Raw genomic sequence first — 25,884 nt, 5'->3', positions numbered from 1 at the left:
AACAAGACTCAGAAGCCTCTGAGTTGCACTTTTGAAAACCTGTGGTGTGGCAGCAAGGACCTCAAAGGAAGCCTGACTTTCCTCCAGTGCACCATGACTCCCTCTGACTGACATGGTACACACTGCACTGGCACAGAGGAAGGGCAGGTTTTGACTCCTGAAGTCAGTAGTGGAAGGGCACAAAGAGTATGAACTTACCCAGCGTCTTACCCTTGCCCCTGGCTTTTGGGACCAAGTCACAGGCATCTCACCAAATCTTCAAGCTAAGTATTAGTTAATAATTTGCTATTCTTCAGCTGTGATTAATGCTTTTTAGCTTAGTTACTTAAGCAGAAGTTTTCAAAACAGAAGTGTGTATCTGGTGAACTTCAAAATGGCCATTGTATGTTTACTGTTCAAACTTTGCTGGTTGCAATAGCCCTGTCAAATGCCCAGTAAGGAACACTTCCAAAAATGGCTTCTTTGTGCTAGGCAGGTGTGACAAGGCAGCCTTTACAAGACCGACCTAAGTTTCTTAACCTTTAAGGATTATAAGAAACTTGCTTTGTTTTCTCTTGGTGAAGGCATCACACACGGCTGAGCTCTATCTGAGTTCCGAGTGATGCTGCACTTTTTTAGTATTAATACTTGTAGGAACATGTGGGACTTTCATACACCTGTGTCAATATTGTTACCAATTACTCCTCTGCTTAGAACTTGGAAAGATTTGTTGAAGACTCGGGAGAACTTCATTGAGTGCTTTCTTTGGAAGAGAACTGGCACCTTATGTCAGCACTACATGAGTGCTTATTGTTTGGATATTAGGACTGCCAGCTCTTGGGAAGTCCTCAGGCTTTAACCTGGAAAGTCAGAATCAGGAAAAGTTCTGTTGTCTCCTGTTTATACCAAATCAATGAACACAAATTCTGTTTTGCTAATGATGGAGTGTGGTTTATTCCTCCTTGCAGATCATATAACATGTAAATAAACAAAAATGACCACAGGAACAGCAAGATCCCGAAGAGCAACATGAGTCAGTCCATGGAGATGCTGTATGCTCTCCCCAAAAGGGAACTTCCCAAAACCTTTCTTCACATAAACAACCACATCTGTGACTGCAGTGGTAACCGTAAATGCATGCAGAACATGGGTTTGTGTTTTTTGTTGTTGTTGTTTTTATACTTTCTGATCAGCTAATGTGCACTGTGTGCCCCAAGCTTCCATGACCAGGCTCACTTGATGCACTGTGGGCACTGGCAGGATGTGCTGGGTGGGTAACTTTAGTTCTGCAAAAAAAGAACAGGCTGCCCAAGGAGGTGTTGGAGTCACCGACCCTGCAGGCTTTTAAGAAAAGGGTAGATGGTAGTAATGTAGTTAGTGGGCATGTTGGGGATAGGTTGATAGTTGGAACACATGATCTGAGTGATCTTTTCCAACCGTAATTATTCTATGATTCTAAGTAGGAATCTGAACTTGTGGGAAGCAGAACTAAAGTGTTGCTGTGTCATATGTCCTGCAGGAGCTGCAGGAGGTGAGGATCTTGCATTCCCAATGTATCTGGACAAACCCATCCATTTTCCAAAGGCTGCTCCCCATCCTTCTCAAGTGAAGCCAGATGAAAATGCATTTTCCTACTAAGTCTAAAGCCACTTGATGTGATTTTATCAGATTGAAGATAGGTAATGGCAGACAAGCTCAGGTATGAGAACAGATAAGGGTGTCTATATCAAAGCTTTTATTTCCTTTACCAGCAAAAGTAATGTACAGCTCCAAACTGTGGAGTTGGTTGTTATCATAGCAAAATGCTTATGGTGTCTTCCCTGTCTTTTGTACAGGGTGAGATTGGTACTTAAAATACAAATTTCCCTCTTCAAGTTCAGTTTGCAGTCCCCAAGTGGAGATCTCTGCAAAATAATCAGTAGAAATGCTAGCATTAACTCTGAGAACAGTATTATGCTCTGGAGTTAACAGCCAAAGAGTGCACATCTGTGTGCATTTGCCTTCTTTGCTTTACAAGCAAATAATTTACAAAGTTCAATTAGCTGTTATTGTGACTAGAATTAAGGTTGTAGTTTCATGAGCTCCTGGTGGTATTTTTGTTGTCTGGTTTTTGTTTGTTTGTTTGTTTAAAGGAAGGATTATTGTGATGATCTGAGTTTAAAAAAGAAATAGTTCTTCTTTACATGGAAGATGATTTTTCTTTTCCTAGATTTTTTGAGTGACCTAGTTGTAGCACAGCAACACACTGGGGAGGGCAGGGAGTTCAGTACATTGGCAGGAGTGATGCCTTGAATGGGGCAGGAATCTGTAAGTCATGCTGCTGCTAATGGTAACATTGCATTTTAAGCTCTGTGGAAGGGGGTGGCAACCCCAGAGAAGAGATAGCAGCTGTGAAACATAATGACTAGCACAACTCGACTCTCCCACTGGGAGGACTTGCTTAGGATTTTTTCTCTGTCCAATTGCTGTGATATTGGAAGTGTTCAGCTTGCAGCTTTCTAAGAAACTGAAATACCTGGCAGTTAGTAGGATGAAACTTTCAGGTGTTTGCTGTAGGACACAGGGACCACGCTGACAGAGAAAAGAGGAGTTTCAGAAAACTGATGAATCTCAACAAGCGCTGATTTTCTAAAAAGCTATTGCACAACTTTTTCCTATGGGATGTGAAGGCAGCCATTGCTGCAACCTTTCATTTGAGATAACCTTTTTGGTCTAGGAAAGTGCTGGCTTCATAGACTGGAAGTGATTTGCAGAGGAGTGATTCATGAACGGCTACTGCTGTGCAGGGGCACATGGATGCTCAAAGGCTGGTAGGTGCTCTCAGTTTCCTCACTTAGTGAAGTACTAGCACTCTAATCCTATTGTAAGCCAGTATGGGAGCTGCACTGGAAAAAAATGTGGTTATTTTTGTTTCAATAATGTGGAGCTGTAACAGTGTTGGGACAGGACTTCCCTTTTCATGGTGATGTGAGCTGTGACAACTGCAAACTCCAACCATCTTGTCAGACATGACCTAGATTTGATGTGAAATGAAACCTAAAACTCATCATATTTTGTTCTATTTTTAACAAGGCACCTCCAGCAAGCTGTAGTGAACTGAATGACTTTAGTGTAGTCATCAGATGGGAGAAGTGTGAGAAAGAGCAAAGAGCTGTAGGAAGTGGGCAAAGTGGTTCAAGAAATTGTGCTCTGTCTTTGATCGTCTTTGAGGAGAGGATGTTAGTGGGAACATGGCAGCACTTGGTGTGTGGATAAGCTGCAAAGCTGAGGCTGTGGCCAGGCTGTGGCCATTTGTGGTCGATCAAAATTGCTTCTTGGCACTCTTCCTAGAAGTAGGTTTATTAAGTGTAATGTGTTGGTCGAATTCTAATTGAGTAAAACCATTCTGCCTCTCTCAGGACTCCTGAAGTATCGGCTGGGCATAATGTTTGCTGCACAGGAGAGAGAACTTGCTAATGGTACAGTAATTCAGCCCCTTGGAGTGGATTCACATTTGATGTTAATATGTGTAGCTCGACTGTTTCCAGAGGACCTCCCCTGATTTACATCTGCAAAGAGTTTGACCTTTATTTTCTGCTGATGGCAGTGCCAGAATTATCAGGGCAAAATACAGAAAATAGGCAATTAGGGAATGAACTAGTCATTGAAAATTCTTTTTATTACCAGACATGTAGAGGTTGGGTTCTGCTCTGAGGATCTGTATCTAGTGAAAGCTTCTGCTCAACTCTGTATTTCTACTGTGCATTGCTGCTGCCTTATGGCAGAGCAGGCAGCCCACCAGTCTGGACTGAAGTAATTCCTTAACACTTACAGCTTGAAAAGCATTTTAGGATCCTCTGAGATGAAGAGCACTGTATGCTATGTGTTTTGCTAATCTGTGTATAAAGCAATTCATGCAAGTAGGAGGGCTTCCTGAACTTCTTTTTGTGTGTTCTGTCATGAGAAAGGGAATATTTTACTAATTCTGAACTTATTTTGTTGAATTTAAACTTGTGTTTTAGTTTTCAGCAAATGTGAGATATTTTTCATCTCTTTCTTGTCTTCTGTCTCACTGCTACAAGGTATGACATCTAAGTCCAACTTCAGAATTTTTGTTTTTGTGCTGAGTGTAGCATGTTTTGCCAAAGCTGCCCTTCTTTTAGGCCGGATTGCAAGTGCTTCACCTGCATCTCAAAAGTGAATCCTGGTAACTTTGTCAGAGACAGACATGCAATTAAGCCTCTCCTTCCTTGTCTTATTTCCCTTTTTTCCCTTTTCCTGCTGTCCCTCCCCCAAGACTGGGTCCTGAACTGCAAGACCTGCTGTCATGTTTCACAGTGCCTGCGGGAGGGTAGCTGCCCTATGCCACACTTGGTCATCTGCAGCTTACCAGCAACTACAATTTGACACATTGTGTTGGGTCAAGTGCAATGAGTGGCTGGTGCTGCTGGGCAGCCAGTGCTGTCATCCAAGTGAAGCTGTGAGCCAGCAGGGTTACAATCGATATCGCCTGCTTCATCTTTGAAAGGGATGTGGCAAGCCTTTTCTCAGTAGGAAAGACAGCACTGCAAAGTGGTGAACTGTGTTAGTGCCAGCAATTGATGGGGAGTTTACAAACAGTGCAAATGCCTCCTTCATGCCTTGTCTGCTCTTTGTGATTGCCCTTTGGCTAAGCACAGCTGATGATTGAAGAATAATGGGAATGGAAACGTGGGGATATCTTGTTAGCCCAGGAGAGAAGCTAGTCCTATTGTAATTCCCTGGTAAAGAAGTCTCAGTTCCATACTGATGAGCACAACTGTTTCAGTTTTTAGTTTAGTTTTTTTTCTGGACTGTAATATTTCCTACCAGTCTCTTGCCAATAAGATCTGTCAAGATGGCAAAAATATCTGTGGATTGCCACAGAAATTAGGTGAGAGTGTCGTGATAGTGTCACAGATGTGATTTTAGCTGTAATCCTAAAAATCCTCTCAGATGTGGATAAATTATGGATTGCTGAAAAAGTTTGTTTTACATGTTCAGCATGGGAGTTGTTACATTTTTGAGCTGACTAAGGTCAGACATGCAGAACAGGAAAACACATACTTTGTTTCTTCTTTTGCAGCTTTTGCAAATCAAAGGCTGCTGCTGGTTTGGAAGCAGTACAGCAGTGAATTGGTTTTAATAAGGGTACAGAAGGATACAGCTACCATCACCACCTTTCTTACCCCAAATCTGTGTCTGACAGTATGGGAAAAAAAGTATGTGAAATATAAGCAAGGCTGAAGGAGCAACCACAGCACACAGACTGATGAGACTGGCAATGTCAGGAAGAGAATGGCAGTAAGGATGAGTTGTAGGGAAGTAGTACATGTCTCTGCTGCTTACTGCATTTCAGTGACCACAGAAGGGGGCTGGGTTTCTGCCTCTTGGGTGGTAACTGAGGCAAGTGCCTTGGACTGTACAGCCTACAATCCCAAAGGCTTTTCACGAGGATACTGCTATGTACAAAGGCAGTTTTGCATAGGGCACCAGTACTGGAAGACAGCAAGAGGAGGCCAGCAGCTTATAGTGAAGATGAATGAGGGAAAACTAAATAACACAGGAAGGGTCATGTCAGCTTAATATGCTAGTCTGACATGATGGGTGGTGAACGGGTACACAACTATATTTTCTAGATTTTCTGCCTCTGTTGAGGGTCCTCCCTCCTACAGGCCATGAGATAACATGTAAGCCACACCTATGGTGTGACTGGAAATTCTCCATCCAGCCTGAGACCAGCCAAAATCTTCCCTACATTTTTGTTCTTCCATCTCTTGCAAGCACAGGAGGCCAAGTCCCATACTAAAAGCTTTCAGCACTGTACATAAGTATTGACAATGAGGAAGAAACTGCTGGGATTAAGTGCAAGTTGGTAGAGAGCATGGAAGAGCAAAAGCAACTGCCATGTGGGTAGCAGATCTTAGAGTAATGAGAATTACAAGTATGTGAGTACAGTTTTAGATGCAAAAATTAAAGAAGGACAAAATGAGGAAGGAGAAATAGAGTGGGAGTGATCTTTCCCTGGAGGTTGTGTAATTAATCATGAGGGACGAAGCTGTAGGAATAAATCATAACTATGTAGAAACTTTTATCTGTAGGATCCTTGTCTCCCTGCTGAAGTTGGAAGGTATGAGGCAACTATTATGTAACTGAAGACGTGACCATAATGCTTATGCAAAATGGAACCAAGTTACAAGGACATGTCAATCATTATCATTATGTAATTGAATATTTGACTTTATGAGACAACTACAACAATTAAAGGTATTTTAAAGGCCTACTTTAAAAAAATAAGAGTTGGCTACATGCAGGAAGTTCCAAAACTGACAACAGAATCAAATGAGATCAAGAAAGAGGAGAAGAAAAAGAAAAGGTATATAAATTACACAAATTTTAAAACCACCCTTAAAAAAAACAAACAGAGCTTGTAGTGGAAACCACATTTCTACAGACTCAAGGCAATAGAAACTAAAAGTAAATCAAGTGAATACAGCTTGTTTTCTTAGCATGAAATTTTGCTAAAAGGCAACATTTTCAAAGGCACGTAAGAGTCTTGGTTTTCAGAGTGTCTTGGTTGATTTGCTTAGGACCTTGATCCTGTATGTATGGTGGTATTCCTCTTACCTAACTAATTTAGACACCTAATATTTGTCATTTTAAATTTAACATTGTTATTTTGGGCTGATTCTAGAATCAGTGAAGAGAAAAACATTTTCTTCAATCTTGGATGTCTGTTTTACCAGGGGAGGACTTGTCCTCAAGAAACGCCTATTATCTCCATTACTTATAAAAGGAGCTTAACATAACTAAGACTTAAATGATCCACTTTCAGGTGATTGAAGGCATGAAATAAGTCCTGTCAGCATAATTTAAGACATCTACATTTGGTAGCTGAAGCTCTAATAGCTACTTGTTAGTCTGTATTAGAACAACCAACATTTGCAACTTGTGCTCTGTATATTTGAGCTAGCTCTCAAAGGCTGAATGTACAGTACAAATGCAGATGTTCTCAGCCAGGCTGCTTACACAATAGCAGAACGCAAAGATTCAAACCTCACTTTTGGAGGGTGACATGCAGGAATGAATGTGTGACCACAGTCTCCCACATTCTGCCAGCGGTGGCATCTTTTCTCTTAATTCAACTGTATTTCAATTTTGGCTTAAATTCAGATCAAATTCTCCTCAGGGGCTCTTGCAATTTTTTTCTAGTCATGAGCTTGTTTGATTGTAAGATTTAGCTTTCCTGCATCTGGATATCTCATGTTACTACCCTTTTCAGATTCTTAAGCTATTCAGATCACAATCCAAAGACCTAGGCTGCATTCCCTAGGGCCTTCTTACTCTCTTTCCTTGAGACCAGACAGCTGTCTTGGTTGCTACACCCTTACTTGCTTCCTTCCTTATCCTTGTACTTGATGTCAAAATCAGTACTTCTGGCTTGGCAGTTCCAACATGGGAGAGAAAATACTAGGCAATGTTGTGTTGACAAGCAGATAGGAAGAGCTGTTTAGAAAAGAAGTAGAAATACAGCTGGTCCCCAGAAAGAACAGCGATTCCTGCTTTCCTGGTACATATTTGCTCGTGGGCTACTGACTTGAATAGGGTGACAGATAAGTGTGCTTGTCTTTCTCCTGGTTGCATTAGCACGTACAATGGAGTCAGAAGGAACCTTCAGTGAACAGAGGTTCATGTCGCTGTGTCTAGGAGGGATCACATCATCCTGAAGCATTATCACAAGGGTATCTCCTGGTGTAATCTCTGCCTTTTGCTCCTGGTTTAAGTGCTGGAATCTGCACCCAGCTTCTGAACTTCCAGGCTTCCAAGCTCATTTGCTGGCTGGCAGCAGGCAGGTGTCTCTGATATCACGATCCCAAATGGTATGAGAAACTATCAGGTTTATTTTAGATGCAAAAGGAAGTTTGTGATCCCTACCTTGGAAATCACCATCAGCTTAGAAGTTAGTGTTCTTTTCAGTCATTTTATGAGGAATCTAGAAAAGGTCTCCCTTCCTTCATTGTTCTGATGAAAACAAAACCTCTTGTCAAGTAGAAAGCAGAAAAGACAGTTCAGGGTAAGGCTGAAAGTTAGAGGTATGCAGTCCACATAGTGCTCAGTGGTAGTTTACTCTTAAAAAGCATAATAAATCACCTTTTGTTATTACAGCTCAATTTGGATATGGCTGACCACACTGATGGTTTCACTATTTTACTTTATAATCACAGATTCCTTTTTCCTCATTCATTGAGATCTCTGCATTTCCAAGTAAGCCATCTTTTATGCAACATATCAAATAGATATAATTAATTATGAGACTTTAAGTGTATGTATGAAAATAGCAATGACTTTTGAAACATGTAACTCCAGCATTTCAAAATCATTTTGTTGAAGAAGATGACTCATGGCTGGGAGAAAAGATACTGTAATTTTGTTGAATTTTCCTATCAGTAAGAAAATATTATGCTTTAATCAGATGAAGGACAGCAAAACATGCAGACCGAGTAAAACTGGATAGTGGTATCAAAGAGAAGTGCATTATGTTTGTCTACAGGTATGTATAATTGTGTTTTACCACTCACTTTTTAATTTACACAATAAATTTGAGGAACAAAGTAGAGCTATGGTTTGTCTAATATGAGCCTGAATTCTTCTTTGTCTTTAATCTACTGCTTCCATATCTGTATCCCCTTTTTGCTCTGCAGGCTGATCCTGAACAAACAGCTCTGCTATGTCATCCACATGTTCTACAGCTTCTGGTGTGCTTTTGGTGGATGGTGGCATATTTCCAGCTGGAGCAGATGTGTTTTGCATGGGTGTTGGCACACTTTCAGGGGTTGCTGGCATGATTTTGGGATGTGTTGGCACACCTTCTGTAGGTATTGGCACACTTTCTGTGGATATTGGCACCATTTCTGGGGGCATGGGCATGCTTTTGGTGGCCTTTGGCATGTTCTCAATGGGTGTTGTCATATTTTCAGTGGATGCTGGCATGTGTTCAGGGGGTGCTGATGTGCTCATGCTGAACTGCTCACAGTGGTTCCCAGCCTCTGGCTGTGAAGTGAGATGTGAGGGGAGTTCTGGCACAGAGCTGGCTTTACACATTTGAACATCGCATGTCTCTGAACTGCTGCTGTCGCTTGGGAGGGTCTCCTCTGCTTTGTGGGTCACCCTGAAAGCTTCAGCTAGCTCCTGCAGCATATTCTTGTCAGCAGCATATAACTCAATGCTTGCCTGCTCAGGGGAGGAAGGGTTTGTATTAGTGTCGTCGTCATCTTCTAAGATGTCATTTCCATTCACTTCTTCAGGGAGCTGTGCTTGTTTTATTTTCCTGTACAATTCATTCCTCTCTTCCTGCAGAGCTCGGCAAAGGTTCTCTAGCCTCTGGATTTTCAGCACAAAGCACTCGTATTCCTTGGTCCTCATGGCTTTCTGTGGTCAGAGACATTAGACAAAGACACAGACTGAGTTTGTGTGCATGCAGTTCATTGGTGGAATTAGCAATTACGAAACAATTTGAGATCTAGGCAGTCCTCACAGGACTCTACAAGGTTTCTGGCTTTCTCAAACTGCTCTGCAATTACCACGATCTTTGGTACTGAGGCTGCAAGAGGAAATTTGCTTTTGTTGCTGTATTGCATTAGCATTGGTCATACAGATCAGTTTTACCAAGAAATATTTGTAGGAACACCTGAGGAGAACATACTGTATCTTCATACAGAAATAGATCCAAAATCCTACCTGAACCTCAGTTCTAGTGAGGCTGAGTGTGCGGATTTTTGTTTGTTTGTTTGTTTTTGAGGGGAAAAAAAGCAGTTATGTTTTTTATTTAACTTCCCTTCTAGATTCTGTGAGAGTTTCCTGAATTTGAACATTTTCTTGCTTCTTCAGTGAGGAATCAAGAAATATCAAAATCCATAGAAATGACGATAGTACAGGACTACGAAACTAGCCAGAAAGACCCAGTCCAAGTTCATTGTAAGTCTGGGCTGAAACTTCAGGCAGCCTCTTATCTTATCTGAATGAGTTCCAACATGCTTACTAATTTCCTCTGCACTGTTTCTCTGACAGTGTGGTTAAAGCTATAGTGAGCCACAGTGCTTGCTTTTGGCTCCTAGAGTTTGCCTGCATAAGAAGTTAACAAAAGGAGTGAATTTAAAATTCATTCACTAGGGCACATTAACTCTCTGAGTGAATGCTCTTATGCAGAAAGAAAGTATCATAAAGTGAACTAATGCCAATTTGGTTCTTTGCAAGAGCATTCACTAGCAAGCACTTTTAGAGCACTTAAAATTCACAGGTACATAATTCAGTTTGTTGTGGACATAATGAATATTTCAGCATAATCTAAAAGTCCCAATAGTTGTGATGTTTGCCTTTTTTTCTTTTAAATGATCCAATAACCAAGGTAACATGAAAAAATGACCCCAAGGTTCAACATACACTTATTTTTTACTTTTGACAGATGCAGTTCATTGCATCTCCCAATTAAACTTTTATGTGGTGAAAGGGGTGCATCAAAAAGCCTGCTCACCTCTTCAATCATGTCCAATAATGCTCTGTTACAGTTCTCAAACCTGGATTTCCAAGTAGCAGTATCCTTTTCCAACTTCTTCATTTTCTTTGTCATCTATAAAATCAGGAAGAAAAGCTGAATCACAACAGCAGTCCTGCACTGCAAATGGAGTTAGGACAGCCCTTTTACTCAGGTCTTTGGCTGTAGTCATAACACTGCTCTCCAAAATATGCAGAAATGTCCTAATCCCAGATAAAATTACTGCAGTGTGACATATCAAAACAAAAGAGTGTCAAGGACAGAGCTCAGATGTAAGCTGCTACTCACTTTCTCCATCTCCTGTTTGAAGGTAGCAAACACTTCATTGCTTTTGGTCAATGTTTTTTGAAATTCTTCAAATCGCTCAGAGTAGAGAGTGATCTACATTAACAGGAAAAAGAAAAACAATGATTTCAGAGTTTCCAGAGGAGAAGACCTGGGAATTATGGATGCTGAGTTTTCAGGAACCTTGCTGCTAGGATGTCTCTGTGCTGGTTGCCCAGAAATGAAAGAATTCTCTAGAAGTGAAAGATTAGTGGAAACATTTCCCTAAGTAACTCCATAGAGGTTTCAGGAGGATAGCATTAAAATCTGACTAGATTTCCAGCCCCCTGCTTTCTTCACAAACTCCTTATACAATAAAGGCTGACTTATTTAGGGTGACCTATGGAACAGAAAGTGGTAATTGGTTAACTGAGCCATGTCTGTTAGTGCACTGGGCTATTGGAGCATGGCAGGGACTATCCTGAGTTGGTATGACCACTGATGCTGGGTGGGACTGGGAAACGGAGTCAGCTCTAAGTAAGACTGAGAACTGTGTGTGAACAAGCATTAAGCCTTAATTCATCCAGCCATTCACCTGGTTTATCAGATACCCAGCAAGCCTGGATAAGAGTTAGGTGTATGATAAAAGCTGATAGTCACGTGAATGTTCAGCTGTGGTTGCGCTTTGTCGGTAAGCACTATTTTCCTGTTTTTCCATGTAAAATCTGTGAATCTGTTTCTCCTTTTCCTTTTTTAATTTTTTTTTTTAATTTTTAAAAAAATTTTTTTATTTTCCCTTCCCTCCTCCCGGGTGGGGAAAGTGCTTCTAAAGCTCCAAAACCATGCAGGATGTTCTCTCTATAACGTACAGATACCAGCTGTTCTAAAGTAATCTCAGATGCTTTCTGCTGACATGATTGGACAGTTCATCAGCCCAGCCTGATAGCTCTTGTTAGAGTAATCAGCAGGGTGTATGGTGGGTGCAGAAGAATTGGAGGCTCCAAGCAGCTGGTGGGGCCAGCTGCCCTCTCCCACACCTGTGTGGAGCTGAGAAAATGATTAACCAGGAGCTTTTATTTCCCATGGTGCCAGCCAGTGCACATATCCCCTGATGCTGCACTGAGGAAAAGAGGATGTAGAAAATTCTTCTAATAATGGGGTAGGTTTAATCCTGACTTTCAAATTGGTTATAGTTATATTATGATTTATTTTCATTCTGCTTAGCTGTTACGGTGCCTCTGGGAATATGTCATTGCCATAATTGCAGTGTAGTGTGGATTTGCCCAAGCTAAGTTTAAATGAGGCAGTTAAGGTCTTGGTGGCTGTGAATGCACCACTGGTTGCAGCCCTTCCCTGCCAAGCTGGTAAATGCATGGCAGGTTAATCCCTGCAGAGCTCTGGACTGCTGATATCGGAGCCTGCTGACAAACAGCATACGCCTGTGTATTTATGTTAGGCTGCAGCCAGAGCTGTGACTCATACAAAAACAGAAACTTGGAAAGAATTACTTTAGCAGCCAAAGTGCCACCATGTAGATGGGACCCTGATGCCAAGTGAGCTTTTTCAGTCAATTTGATGGCTCTGTAGAACCACCTGCTGTGAAGTGAGGGAGCTGGTATGAGAGCCTGGACAGAGATCTTGTCCTACAATCATAAAATATCCTGAGTTAGAAAGGTCCCACAAGGATCAGGAAACCCAACCCCTGGCTCCACACAGCACCACCCCAAATCCAAACTCATATGTCTGAGGGCGCTGTCCAAATGCTCCTTGAACTCAAGCAGCTTGGGTCAGTGCCTGCATGCGCACTGCCCTCTGGTGCAGACCCTTTTCTTAACCCCCAGCTGCTCCTCCCTTGACAGAGCTCCATGCTGTTCCCTTGGGCCTTGTCTCTGTCAGCAGAGAGCAGAGCTCAGCTCTCCCCCTCTGCTCCTAGGGAGGAGCTGCAGCCGCCATGAGGCCTCCACTCAGCTCCTCGGCTCTGCACTCAACAAGTGATTTCACCTGCTCCTCATACGTCTCAGTTCTGTCTCTGCTCCCCTTCCCAAATTTCACCTATTGTTTTATTAGATAAAAAAAAACAACGAGTTTGAACAGGTCTACTTCTGATCTTTGCTGGGGCCTTAGGCAGTACGAGAGCACAAAGAACATTTGAATATAAACAAATGAAATTCTTTCAGTGGCTTGGATCAAGCAGTGAGAGCTGTCTCTCACTAGGAGCGAGCAGTTGTGGAGATGAGGACCATGCATGTAGCAAGTGAGGATCCTCTGGCTCAAGTGCAGAGCTTCAGGAGAAGGTGGCACATGTGTGTTACCAGGCTGTGAGGCTGATCCCAGCACAGTGCTACAGCAAAGGCTTCCTTTGGCTCTTTCACCTACTTCTCAGTTGCTACAGACCAGTGGTTGTGTGATGCTGGCTACCAAAAATTAAAGGCCTGGCTCTTACCTTCTTGTTCTGTTTCAAAATATGGAGCTGAAGAAGACTGCCTAAGCAGTGCTCCCAGGCAGGGTGTGCAACCCCTGGGAAGCACTGCATGGTTTGGGTGCATACCTTGAGCTGGAGCCAAATCCCTGTAACCATTTGGAGGATGGATTTGGCTGTCTCAGGCATGCTGTGCTGACCAGAATCCAGCCTACATGAAGCTGATATCCTTTGGTTTCCTGCAGCTCAAGGAAGCACAGGGTGTTCCTCATCTCTAGAATGAGTGGTGTCTCATTTGCTATAGCAGGTGGTGAGAACTGTATTACGGCTCCTCTTAGTCTCATTGACCAGTATGTTCTCATTATGTCCACATAGTTGTCCTTCTGCAATTATTTATTGGTTGTTTCATGCATTAGGGAGCTCTTTATGCTCTTCCTGTTTTGTGCTTGCACAGTGGCATCTGGTCCTTGAGGGAAGTCCATCAGTGCTACCATGCTGGAAATAGTACTAATTATTATTATTATTCTCAGTAATTCCAAGTGGAAACTGCTGTGTAGGTGCCAGAGTTCATGTATTTAAGAACACCTAACTGCATGTTTCACTTCAGCACACAAACCCCTTAATTTTAATTTAAATGTATGCTAGTCTGCAAGGGGGAAAAGGAATTATCAATGTCTTTGTGGGCTTGTTTTAATGGATTTTTTCTAAAAGCTTTTTTTTTTTTTTTTCCATTTCAAATGAGTGCTTCATATATTCTGGTTTTTATCAGTACCTTCACTTTCGTTAAACTGGCTACAGAGGTCTGTCTGCATACAAAATTCTTCCTTGCTGAACATAAAAGTGTAACTAAAACCACTCAGAAAATTGACCTGCATTTGGGACTAACTCAGCTGGAGGCCTTTGAGGTTTGATCGCAGAACCTGTCAAGCAAGTGTCCATGTCAGTGCATGTGACATTCTTCAGTATGTTACCTGATTATCTCAGTCTTTGAAAAAACATGTGGGGACAGTAGCTCTCTTACCATGTCTCCAGGTTATCATTTTAACTCCAGCCCTTCTTGACTGCTCAACAGATAGGAGTTGGATTGTCTGCAAGGGCAGAACTAGAACAACTTAGTAGTATGCCAAACTGTGAGCAAGGGCATTGAATATCCCTGCTGATGAATGACAAGCTGAATGGCTGCAGGACCAAGTACCCCCAAAATTGGGTTGGGAGGGACCATTTTCACAGACAAGTAGAAGAAAATAAAGCTATACTGCTATTTATTTTTTTTTTAAGTGTAGGAAAATCTACTGGTGCGGTCTCTTCTTGATGGAAAGTCTGTCATATCATTTAGATTTCTCACTTGCATTTAAGGTCAATTATCGCATTGCATTCAAAGTGTAGGAGGTAACTTTTTTGTCTATCGCCTGTTCCTTGCTTTTACTGCCTTCTGCTACAGCCTGACTTTTAATATAATTTGGGGAAATCATTTTGCTTTATAGAATATTTCAGAATCTAATCTTAATACTGAGACCCTAGAGGTCCCTTGTTGTAAGCCCTCAGTTGGCAAAAATCAAGATAAAGTTGATAAAAGCTCTGTTGTCACACCCCAGACTAGAAAACTGCATAGCACATCAGTTCCAATTTGCTGTATGTGTTCTATGTTTGTACCTCAGCGTTTTTATGGATTAGAGACATGCAAGCCTGATATTTCTGGTAATCAATCATGCCAAGGCATTCATACTGTTTTGTGGTTTAGCACTGTAAACACTCATAGATACCACAGCATGATGTGCAGTATGGGACACTACCTTACTGTTGGCTTCACCGTAGTTTGTGTAATGAAGAATGAAGATAGAAAGAATTCACAGAAAATAGTTTGGATACTTTACCTGAAATATGTGTAATGGGCTAGAAGTGGACAAACAAAGACACACCATGCAGTCACCTCTCCTACGTCACCTGTGCCTGCAGGACTGTCTCTTGTTCCTTTAACATTTTGGCCTGTAGCTTCCATTCTGCAGCTTGATTCAGGAGCTGTGTTTTGAGCAATGGAGAGAAAAATTGTTAGATCCCATTTTATCAGCTGGAAACCATCAACCTCAAGCTTCATATGCCTCTGTTGCTGCTGACTTAGTAAGTAGTGATTTAACTCTCATATAAATTTAGCTGGAGGAGTTAGGCAAGATAGAATATTTATTGCTACCCTAAGGAGAAGGATACTTGAATATTAGTTCAAAACCGGTTTAGAATGAAACATGCAGTATAGTATGCTCTAAGAAGTATGATATTTAACCATATCTTCGTGTGACTTGTGGAGAGTGGTTACAGCACCTTCTGGTACTGTCATTTCAACGCAGCTTGGAATTAAATTCCTGATATCCTTTCTATTGCATGTTTTCTTTTGCATTAATGATCAATACTTAGCCTACATGTGTTCACAGTCAGACTTGTGTAAAAAAATCTGAAGGCTTCCAGAAAGGGAATGCATAGTAAGTGTCATACAAAAACAAGCTCTGTTATCTTGTTATCTTAGAGCTTCTTTTGCACTGATGTGACATTGGAGGAGACTCCCAGCTCAGGGTGATAAATGCCTCGCTTAGATCAAGAAGGCAGCCCAGGAACAGCTTGATTGCAGTTTCATCCCTGGCTGCTCCTGGGAAGACGTTATCTCTTTTTCAGAGTATTAGCAAAATGACATTTGGACATGTGGGCTGCACACTGAAAGATCAGCTGAGGGTAGGGAATTGTAGGAAAGAGATGCACAGACTCTTCTCCAGAGTGCAGTTAGAAATCATCACTTTCAAAGTCCATAGTAAATAGTCCAGAAATTGCTTTGATCTGAAAGCAGGAAATGAAATATTTACTGAAGCGTTAAAGAAATATCTGTTGTCTTCCAAACATGTATCAAGTGTTATTTTTACTGGTTAAGCCAAATTTATTTCAGGAAAAAAATGCAAGTGATAACTTGTGAAATGATGATTAAATAAATAATAGTTTTCCACAGAATTTCTTATGTTGGACTAAACTGCACCACTTGAAATAGCAAAGCTGGACTCTGAGGTATTTTCAGAAAAGTACTGTATAAGTCAGTAGAACCCATTCGTATTGGAAGTGAAAAGTGAGTGGAATTACATGTAGAAGAAGTATTTGATTATAGTAAAAACTTTGATTCTCAACATTTAGTTAGAAAGAAGACATTCAAACTACTTGAATGCCACCTGGCAAAAAGGAGGATACACCTTACAAATGCTGATTGAACAATATAATGAATCTCGCCATCTCCAGCTATTTGCAGCACAGAAAGTGAATAAGATTTATCATATACAAATATATATACCTACATGTATATATATTTATATATAAACTAGAAAAACATTTATTCCATCGATTTGGCCCTTTTTTGGAAATCCACTGAATTATTCACACCTACAGTTTCTTGGATGGGAATGATTTTATTTCTATTTGGTGATTTATTTTGTTTTGAGAATTTGAAGGGTGTCTGGATCAAATGATTTAATGAAAAGTGCTTTGAAAACCTCCAGAGCTACTCAACCCCAGGCCAGTCATTACTTGCAAGATCTGGGCTTTTATCTGTACTCCTTAAATCTTGTCTACAGTTACCTTCTTTTCCAGCATATCTGAGGTAATGAAGAGGTCACACCTGCCCTGCCATGTCTTCTGCTACAGTACAAAAGATGTAAGATAGGCAGAGAAGGCAAGGAAAAGGTACTTATTTTGCCTGCTAATGAAACTGTTCTGTACTATTGACCCGTTTCACTTCTGTAGCCACTGAAAATCTAAGAGTTAATAAACTATTCTGTAAGGGAAGCAAGCCTCAGACAGGTTTGCTCAAATTAATGTGCAGCCTGGGGTCATCTGCAAACACCAAGCTGAGAGAAACTGCATCAGGAGAACTGATACATTTATTAATTGGCTACGAAGTAGTAACAAGGAGGCTGTAGTATAACGAAACGAATAAATATTGAATGTGGGGTTTACAAAACAGCAATTCAGTGAAGTGTGGTGATGTTATACAATATCATTAGAGCTATGATAGCTTCTGGAAGCCCAGGCAGTCATATCATGCTCACAGCTAAAAGAACAAGAACACTCATTCCATGTAATGACATAGATCTAGGGAATGGCTTTGTGAAAAAAAGGTTTCCCTCTTTTTTTGCTGCTGTAGTTTTCATATTCCAATGATGTAGACATCTGATCATTACCTTTCAGTCACACTCTTCAAAGTCACAGGGGCTTTAAACTGCAATTAACTGCAGTTCAAAGTTTGCTTTATGAGTGCTAAAAACATATGGTGTGTTGGGGAAGTCACAAATAGTGCTGAGCACTTATAGGATGATGGTAAAACTGCATATTTAGATCAGGCTGACACTTTGGGGGTCATCATGCTGCTATGCAGTATGGATGATTGCTACTTACACAGGGGACTGCATTCTTGCTTTTTGTGTGGAGTGAATTGTGCAAGCAATAAGACAGTTCTGTAAGGGATTCTGTCTATTGAGCTGTGATGTTCCGGGTCTGCAGGAGAGGACATCTCTCCCTAAATGAGGTAAAGAAATTTTGTATAGGAGCAAAGATTCCTGTATGAAAGAAATGCGTAGGAAAACATCAAAGTGAGCCTCCAAGGAGTAATCAAATAGATAAAGAATACAGAAATTTTCATTTAAAGACATTTGAAAAGTCCTGCAGCAAAACTCATGCATGAGGATGTAAAAAATTTGTATGCAGAGAACTGGTATGGACAGGATACTGAGATGTGGTAGGGCTCTGACTGTGCAGTTTAGCTAATGAGAGGTAACCCTAAATGGAAGGACTCAATCAGAGACATCTTAATTCCACACACATATATATATATATATACACACACACACACACACATTCTCTCACACAGTAGCTGAGTGGGTGGGAGTAAGAACTTGGCATTATGAGTGAGGTGGGAGACTAGTTTAGGCCAGCTCTCTGGGTGCTGGGCTGTCTGTTCTAAATTGGGATTTGCTGGTTATGCCTAGACTCGCTGCATGGCTTTTGGCCAGTCACTTATATTCTCCAGCCAAAGCTACCTTGCTCCAAAGTGATGTTACTAATGTATCACCTGACTCCCTCTAAGGCAAGTCTTTTTGAACATTAGCTTCAATAGTGTGAAAAAAAGTCTTTGAACACAGTGTGTATCATTATACACCCACAGCTTAAAGGCTTTGTAGCTTGTTTTTGAACCTGCTATTTCATAGATGCTAATCGTACATTCAGCAAAGCCACAAAGGAAATCTCCCACTCCTGTATGTGTGTAGATGGAGATGATTTTCATTGCTTTATAAGAAATGAAAATAACTGAACTATGCATATCTGCACTGAATAAATTGTAATGAGAAACTTTGGCTACAAACTTGGCCAGTCACAGTAGCACACAGCCCCAAAGTTCTCTGAGCAGAGGAAGAAGAGTCGCTGATACATGGCTGTGTGTGGGTTTTCTTCAGAGTCACAGAGTCAGTGCCCTGCCTTTTGTGTCTTTTTTTCTCTCTCTTTTTTTTTTTTTTTTTTTCCCCACTGTCTGAAATCTGGGTCTTAGTAAGAAGACTCACAATGGCAGCAGTAAAATAAACCCAAATTTGTTTTTTGTTGTAAGGGATTTATTGTAAATGCTCCCTGCACTTTGAATATACTAAATCTGCTGAGGTTCTACTGTCATGAAGAAAATTTTGGGTTCTGGCTTTACACAGACCCCACAGTGAAAGAGCAGGTACAGCCAGACCATGCACTGTCATACAGGGACACACCAGTGTGCACTTGGAGAAGTCCTGGCTGCTCTTACTTTTCAGTTTTTAGCTAGCAGAAAAGATTTGTAACCTACTCTAGGGAACCTGCTTTGTCAGGGTTTTGGACTAGCTGATCTCCAGAGGTACCTTCCAATCTCTGTGATTACGTGGGACTGGGTGTCCCAGCCACAAAGGCAGTGCAGAGAAAGAGGATGAACAATTTTTGGTGAGAGGTGTTTGCTGTATTTCCTTTGTACATGATCCCATAGTTTTGTCCACAGTCACCATCCCTGGAGGTGTTCAAGAAACATTTAGATGTTGTACTGAGGGACATGGTTTAGTGGGAAAATATTAGTGCTAGGTGAACAGTTGGACCAGATAATCTTGGAGGTCTTTTCCAACCTTGGTGATTCTATGATTTTGTGATATTTAGGCTATGCTGGTGCTAATGCATCTCTTTCCAGACGTGGGGATGGGATAAAAATCCTGTCAGAATTCTTTGATGCAACTCCTGAGCTGGTCAGAAGACTGCTAAGGACTACAGGTTCCTTCCAGCTGTTGAGATTTTCCCTATGTGTAGCCTGGGAAGCTGCCACTGCTGAGAAGAGGGTCTCTGTGCCAGTGGAGAATGCTGGTAGATGCTAGGTAGTTGTGAAAATGCTAGGCAGCCTGAGGAAGTACGTTTTGAACCATCATGGGGAGGGAGGCTCTGCAGAAGAAAATCACAGAACATTTATCTAGAATTGGAATGGGCCCACAAGGATTATCATGTTCCAACTCCTGGTTTTACACAGGATAGCCCAAAAGTTGGACTTGACTGCAGCAGCTCCTGTTCTCCTACATTTATAAGACTGGACACACAGGAGAATGATTGAGGAGGCTCTGAGCCTGGGGGGATATTGGCCTTCAACTGATTCAATCACAAGACCTTGTTCCCCTCCCTGCTTGTTTAAATGTGATCATTTACCATGTGAGGAGATGGAGTATCAAATATCAGAGCCATTTGAAAACTGATGGCATCATCTGACACATCGTGACAAATCATTAGAGCAGTAGTAGTGAGTTTGCTGAAGGAGTCTGTGCTATAACCTACTGCTCACAAACTTCAAAATCTATAAATGCTCCTGAAAGTAGCTTTTCAGATGCTACTCCTTTACATCAAGCACTGGCAGTAGTAATAAATCCTTCTCTTATGCTACTCTGCTTCTGTGTCATGGCTTGGACCAGAATAACCAAATGTTAGTGAAATAGCATGCAGCTCTCATCTTGGCCTTAAGTTAGATTAAGAAAAGTAGATTAAGTTAGAAAAAATAGATTAGCATGATAAGTACATATTCCTTTTCCTTCTGATGTCGCTCCTCTGCTTCCTTCATCATTTCCTGAGACTGCTCCAACTTGGCATCCACCAATTTCTGTTGAAGTTCTCTGTGCTTAAATATTTTGTCAAGGTGCTGCAAGAGAATAGATTCTGCTGAATGTGCACGTTTAGTTATGTACACAGACACTCATGCTCATGCATGCACAGCTATCTACTGGGACACAAAAATATTGCAAAACAGGAAGTTTCCCAACCCACTGCAGTTATGAAAAAGCCATGGTGCTGATAAGAACAAACTGTGCCAGAATTTGCATAGGAAAAGAAATATGTTTACATCATCTATTTTGATGTGTAACCAGCCCCCCAAAAACAAACAAACAAACAAAAAAACAACAACAAAACCAACAACAGCAAACCCTCAGCATCTTTTCCAGTTCCACGATACACATATAAAGTCATCTGTATAATCCAGTATAATTGTAGATCATAAAACTGCCCATCAATTAGAAACATGTGGGGGAAGCACTGTTTTTGGAGCTGCAAAGTAGCCTGTGGTTCTAAGCCACTGCGTGGGTAAATGTGTGATGACAGATTGCACCTCCAGTGCTGAGGGAGTGTGTGTGCAGCTCCTCCTGTATATATATGTCTAGTACATCCCATTGGATCTGGCCTCACATGGATAATGTGGGCCTGGAGTGCTTGGGTAAATGAGAGGGGAAGTGGGACAGATGCGGTCTCCTATGGCCTGTAAAACTTCTGGCTCCAGTGACTTTCAGGAAGTGAGTGCTGCTGATATCACTCTTCACTGCTGCAGCATTTAGATAGAGCTCAATATTCTGAGCACATCCTTCTGCTTTACATTTTCCTTTCATAGAAACCACAAGACAGGAATGTACGTTCCCTTCTTTCAGCGCAAGACTTCATACAAGATGCAACAGATTTAGAAATTAGTGTATTGTATCAGGCATTCCAGATTGTGAGGACAGGTTACTCATGTTTTATTCAGTGTGATAATGTTGTCTGGTTGCACTGAGCCACACAATAAGCACATTTGGAAACAATAAAAAGACCCACTGCAATATGTGCTAGTGTTTGTCATTAAACCACCACAGAAATGGGAGCTTGGGAATTTTCCAGAGGGCTTTTGGTGTTAAAATTTCCTGAACTGCTCTAATGTTTATATTTAAAGATGTAATTTTCAATTCATCTATTGTCGATTTTACTGTAAATGTTATTCCTGCAAAGAAGAGTCTGTTCCAATGCAAAGGACCCGCTTTACCTTTGTTATTAGCTTTGTTTCTGGGGAATGGTCACCTCAGCAATCTGTGTCTGGGGGGATCAGAAATATATCTGGCTGTGGGCCAGGCTGTCCAAAAAGGTAGAACTGAGAGGTGCCTTATGAGCACTCTGGGGTCCTTTGGGACTGGGAGAGCAGCAAGTGAATGGGGGTAGAGATTAGCAGGCAGCTTTCCCATCTTGCTACATGGGAACCTCAGTCCCTTTTCCCACCACCATTATAACTGCCATGAGTACTGCATGCAGGCTGCCATCAGGTCAGCTTTTCACCCACATATTCCATGTGGCATCCTGCTGGCTCGATGCATACAGGCCCCCAACTGGACAGCAAAGCACAGCAGAAGCTACCCATGAGATGCCCAAACGATAGTCAGTGGGGATGACATGTTCACAGTGCTTTCCACTTCCCTCCATGGAGCTGGGTTTGCTGCTGGTCCCCATGGGCATTGCAGTGCTCACCTCTTCCCGCAGTTCGTACTGGTCAATAATGCTTTTCAGCTTCTCTGCCAGCTCTGTGTTCTCCTGGCAGAGCTTCATGTTCCTCTCACTTTGCTGCTCAATCTGAGCCTGTATTTCACTCAGCGTGCCCTGGAAATGATTTGTTATTTCTTTCCTCTTCTCATCTTCCTCCCGTGCCCGCTGAATTGTTTCCTCCTGAAGTTAAGTAGAGTAAGAAGACAGTAGGGTAAATAAGATGCATAACACAAGTGGTTCCAAAAAGCTGTTTCAGAGTAGCACAAGGCTACTCTTTGAAGGATTATCTGTGTCTGTATTCCCCTTCAGAAATTTTCTTGCTTTCATGTGCTCCAACATTAGGCATGATGCTGAATTATGAGAGCAAATTATACAGTGGTCTTGAAAAAATTACATAACTACGAATTTGCATGTATAAAGATGGATGTAAAGCAGAATTTCAGATCAAAGTAATCCCTGAAAAGGGGATGTTCATGCATGCCTTAGTTCATGAAACTGCAGCACAGCTTTTGCTTTGGAATAAGATATTTAGTGCAAGTCGTTGAAAACCCTTTTATCAAATTTCTTTTTGATTTATTTTAAAATCCACTCTTTTAAAATGCCTCCTTTTAACTAGAAATCCTCATATCAAATTTATGGAATTTGAGATTTCCACTTTTAAAGAGGGATTATTTTCTGTAGAATCCCTTTGCATTCCACAAGTTTCCTTCCCTTTCCTTCTAATTGACAGATATTGGGATGGGGGTAGAAACGAGGAAAGCTCATGGGCTGGCTCTCAAAGAATCAAAGCAGAGAATCAGAACCTGGCTTGAAGAAAGATTGATGGATTATGTTTTCACCAGTTATTGCAATTCTGTTTTGGATTTTGTTTTATTTATGGAAGGGATTGGGGAAATAATTTAGATCCATTGCTTTCAATCAAGAAGTATGGACAACTTTATTTCCCTCTTGTTTACTTCCAGGGCAGCCTGCCCTGATGGTGAATGCAATCCTCATACTAAATGCCTAGTATCATATCTACTGTTGTTACAAATCATGCCAGAACCATTTTAAGAAATCTCTCCACAGCATGCAAATGGCATGCATACTCTAATAAAGCTTCAACTATTTCAACTATTCATTTACATAAAAACCTCTGATAACACTGCATATGCATATTTTCTGTAAATATATCTGAATAAAGCTTTTGCTGACTCGAATGAGGTATAATTCATATCATAAATGTGACAGAAAGGGTGTTGATTCAGGTCCTATTCTTAAACTAAGCTGAATACCAAGTGCCCCAGCTCTACTTAGCATGCAAATCACAAGACTGATCTTGAACAACTGCTGCTCAAGGTAGAGGACGTTTGTCCTTTTGCTGCCAGAATGTTATAGAGATGACAAAGCCTTGGATGACAGGAGGAAAACTGTTGGAGCCATCTGTTAATGATACAGTAATGGGCAGAAATCACTCTGAAATTGTGTTTGTGCTGTGAACTTTGCACAAGAAAATGTGTGTGTGCTCACAAATAGAATAGAACAAAGTGTGACTCAAGAAGGGCTTCCACTCAGAAGAGGTGGAATTACAGAGGGAGCTGGGCAGTGGTTCGGAGATAAGGGATTCCTGCTTCAGAACCTGGAGTCAAAACTGAACACAAAAACTTGAGCTCCTTCATAGATTTAGTTAAATCAGAAGTTCATTTTACCTCTCATATGCTGATTAAAAACTGCTCATGTCTCTTTCTTCTCCATGGCATAGATGCAGCCCTGAGCAGGGAGAAGAGCAACAAGGTGCCCTCACTTCAGGAAAGTCAAAGACAGACTGAGAAACTAAACTTGTATGTCTGGAATCTTATTTCCATGGCTTTGAAACACCCTTCCTCAAACGTATTTTTTTCTGTTTTAATGGACCAAAGAGTGTCATAGCATAATGTCATTGCTGTGATTTAAATCTCACTGGAGTAATAAATGAAGCTGAATATAAAATGAAAAACTGGTGTTTTGCACTGAAGTCACACTGAACAGCTCTGGTATGAGGTGAAATTAGATGTCTTGGAAGTAGCAATCATGCAAATCCACACATATATATATATATATATTAAGAAAAGGGAACGTGTTACAGAGGATCTTGCATCTTGCTCATCCTTCCTTCTGAGCTGAATAATTATAGAGAACACATGCAGAATGCAAAAATTCATGGTTAAGGATACCGAAAACCAAGAAACCTTTTGATGCACAGCAGAATATTTATCTTGACCTCTTCTCCTTTGGAGAACAAGCCAAAAGATATCTGTCTGTGGGAACTAGGGTATGCCCCAGAAGGCTCCTCAGAGTCAGGGGGACTCTGTGCCTGATGCTGTGCTGTACCACTGAGCCACCTGCAACACTACCACTCCTGTCTGACTCTAGACTCCATATTACCCTAAGGTAATATGGGTTCAGTCTCAAGAGTCTGCTCCTCTTCACTTTCTCACCTGGGTAGGCGCAGTCTGACAGCCTCAAGCCATCAGCATCACCCAGACTACTATCAGAAAGCTCCAGCTCCAGCTCTTTCTTTAGACCTGGCCCCATAATGTGGCCCTTTTTTTCCAGTGCCTTAATCTCTCCCATTTCAAGACCCCATACTGTAAATAAGTTCCTTTAAAAGTAAGTTTGTCCCCATCCTGCAGGACTGAAGACTGTCCTCATTTCTGTGTTGCTGCTGTTACAGCCCTAGTAGCTGTGTAGAGCCAAGTGCCCCTGCCTCGCCTGCTTGTGGGAGCAGAGCCGAGTGTGTTTAGGGCAGTGAGTTCTTGGTATCTCTATGATGAATTCATAATATGTGAGAGCCACACTGTTGCACACTGTTTATTCTTTAAACACTTTGAAATTAAGCATCCAGTTCTAATGAGAAAAACAAATAAACAAGCAAAAATAACATTGTAAGTTCTTTTTAGATTTCCATTTGTGAAAGACTAAAATCCAGCTGTAAACTACTGTTCCCTTTCCTCTGCCCTTAATCTTTGTACTATCTGCCCTATAAAAGGTGTATTCTTGTGTCCTACTGCAGTACCGCTATCACTATCCTGTGTTTTACTGCTAAAAATGTAAAAATGCATTGAATAAAATCTTGTAAAACTATGACAAGGGTATTCTGTAGTTTGGGATTTAGCACTGGAATGTGAAATAATCTGCAAATAGAAGGGCAACATTATCTCTGGTCCTTATATCTTTCCAGGATGAATCAAGACAACTGTTAATCCACTGAAGCCCTGTCAGCAGAAATGATGTGACTGCAGACTCCTCATTTTCAGTGAGCTCTCCTCACTCCCAGGCAGCCTGGACTGAGCCTCAGGTCCGCAGTTTAGAGCCAAGCCCATAATCAGAACTGTTGACTGTTGTGACATTTGTATGAAAGTCATTGCTTAATGCCTGTAGCAGGAAGGACAGGAGACCCGAGATATTTATGTCACTACACGACACTAAGTAGCCACCAGACTGTCAGATAATTGGCAGGACATGAACACAATGCAGAGAAATGAGATGCTATTGCTCTTAGCAGAGCTGTTCTCTATTGCAGTGGGAATATGTTCTGTTATTTCATGAACATTTATTTTGCTTTTCTTGGAGGGAAAATTAAACATCTGTTTTCTGCTGTGAAATGTAACTGCAAGGAAATAATCTGAATAGCTAGACTGTAAGTAAGTGAAATTTTGAGGCTAGTATCCAACACTAGTCAGAAATTATCTTCTTTGATGCATTGTGGATTTTCAATGCAGCTCTGCATTGCATATTCATCGCCACTTGGCTGCACCAATCTCCAATTAATGGGAGCTCCACACAGCAGATGAGTAAAGATGACATTTAC

At 41.3% G+C, this 25,884-nt stretch overlaps 1 protein-coding gene across 2 annotated transcripts in view; it reads right to left on the bottom strand.

The window, feature by feature from the left end:
* Positions 1–6,180: 6,180 nt before the first annotated feature.
* Positions 6,181–25,884, bottom strand: part of TXLNB (taxilin beta) — a 34,704-nt gene continuing 15,000 nt past the window's right edge. For both annotated transcript variants that reach the window (XM_015858413.2, XM_015858412.2), the window contains 6 exons: positions 22,041–22,235; positions 20,299–20,418; positions 15,156–15,230; positions 10,817–10,909; positions 10,508–10,603; positions 6,181–9,405 (listed from right to left, as the gene is read on the bottom strand). In XM_015858413.2, the coding sequence (XP_015713899.2) occupies positions 8,635–9,405; positions 10,508–10,603; positions 10,817–10,909; positions 15,156–15,230; positions 20,299–20,418; positions 22,041–22,235 (1,350 nt within the window). In that variant the 3' untranslated portion in view covers positions 6,181–8,634. The remainder of the gene's footprint in view (positions 9,406–10,507; positions 10,604–10,816; positions 10,910–15,155; positions 15,231–20,298; positions 20,419–22,040; positions 22,236–25,884) is intronic.

Source organism: Coturnix japonica, chromosome 3 (genome assembly GCF_054131305.1).
Source record: "Coturnix japonica strain WE chromosome 3, WE-NBRP24, whole genome shotgun sequence".
In the NCBI taxonomy this organism is placed as follows: Eukaryota; Metazoa; Chordata; class Aves; order Galliformes; family Phasianidae; genus Coturnix; species Coturnix japonica.
The sequence above is the reverse complement of the archived record's forward strand: the minus strand, read 5'-3'. Positions and strand labels throughout refer to the sequence as shown.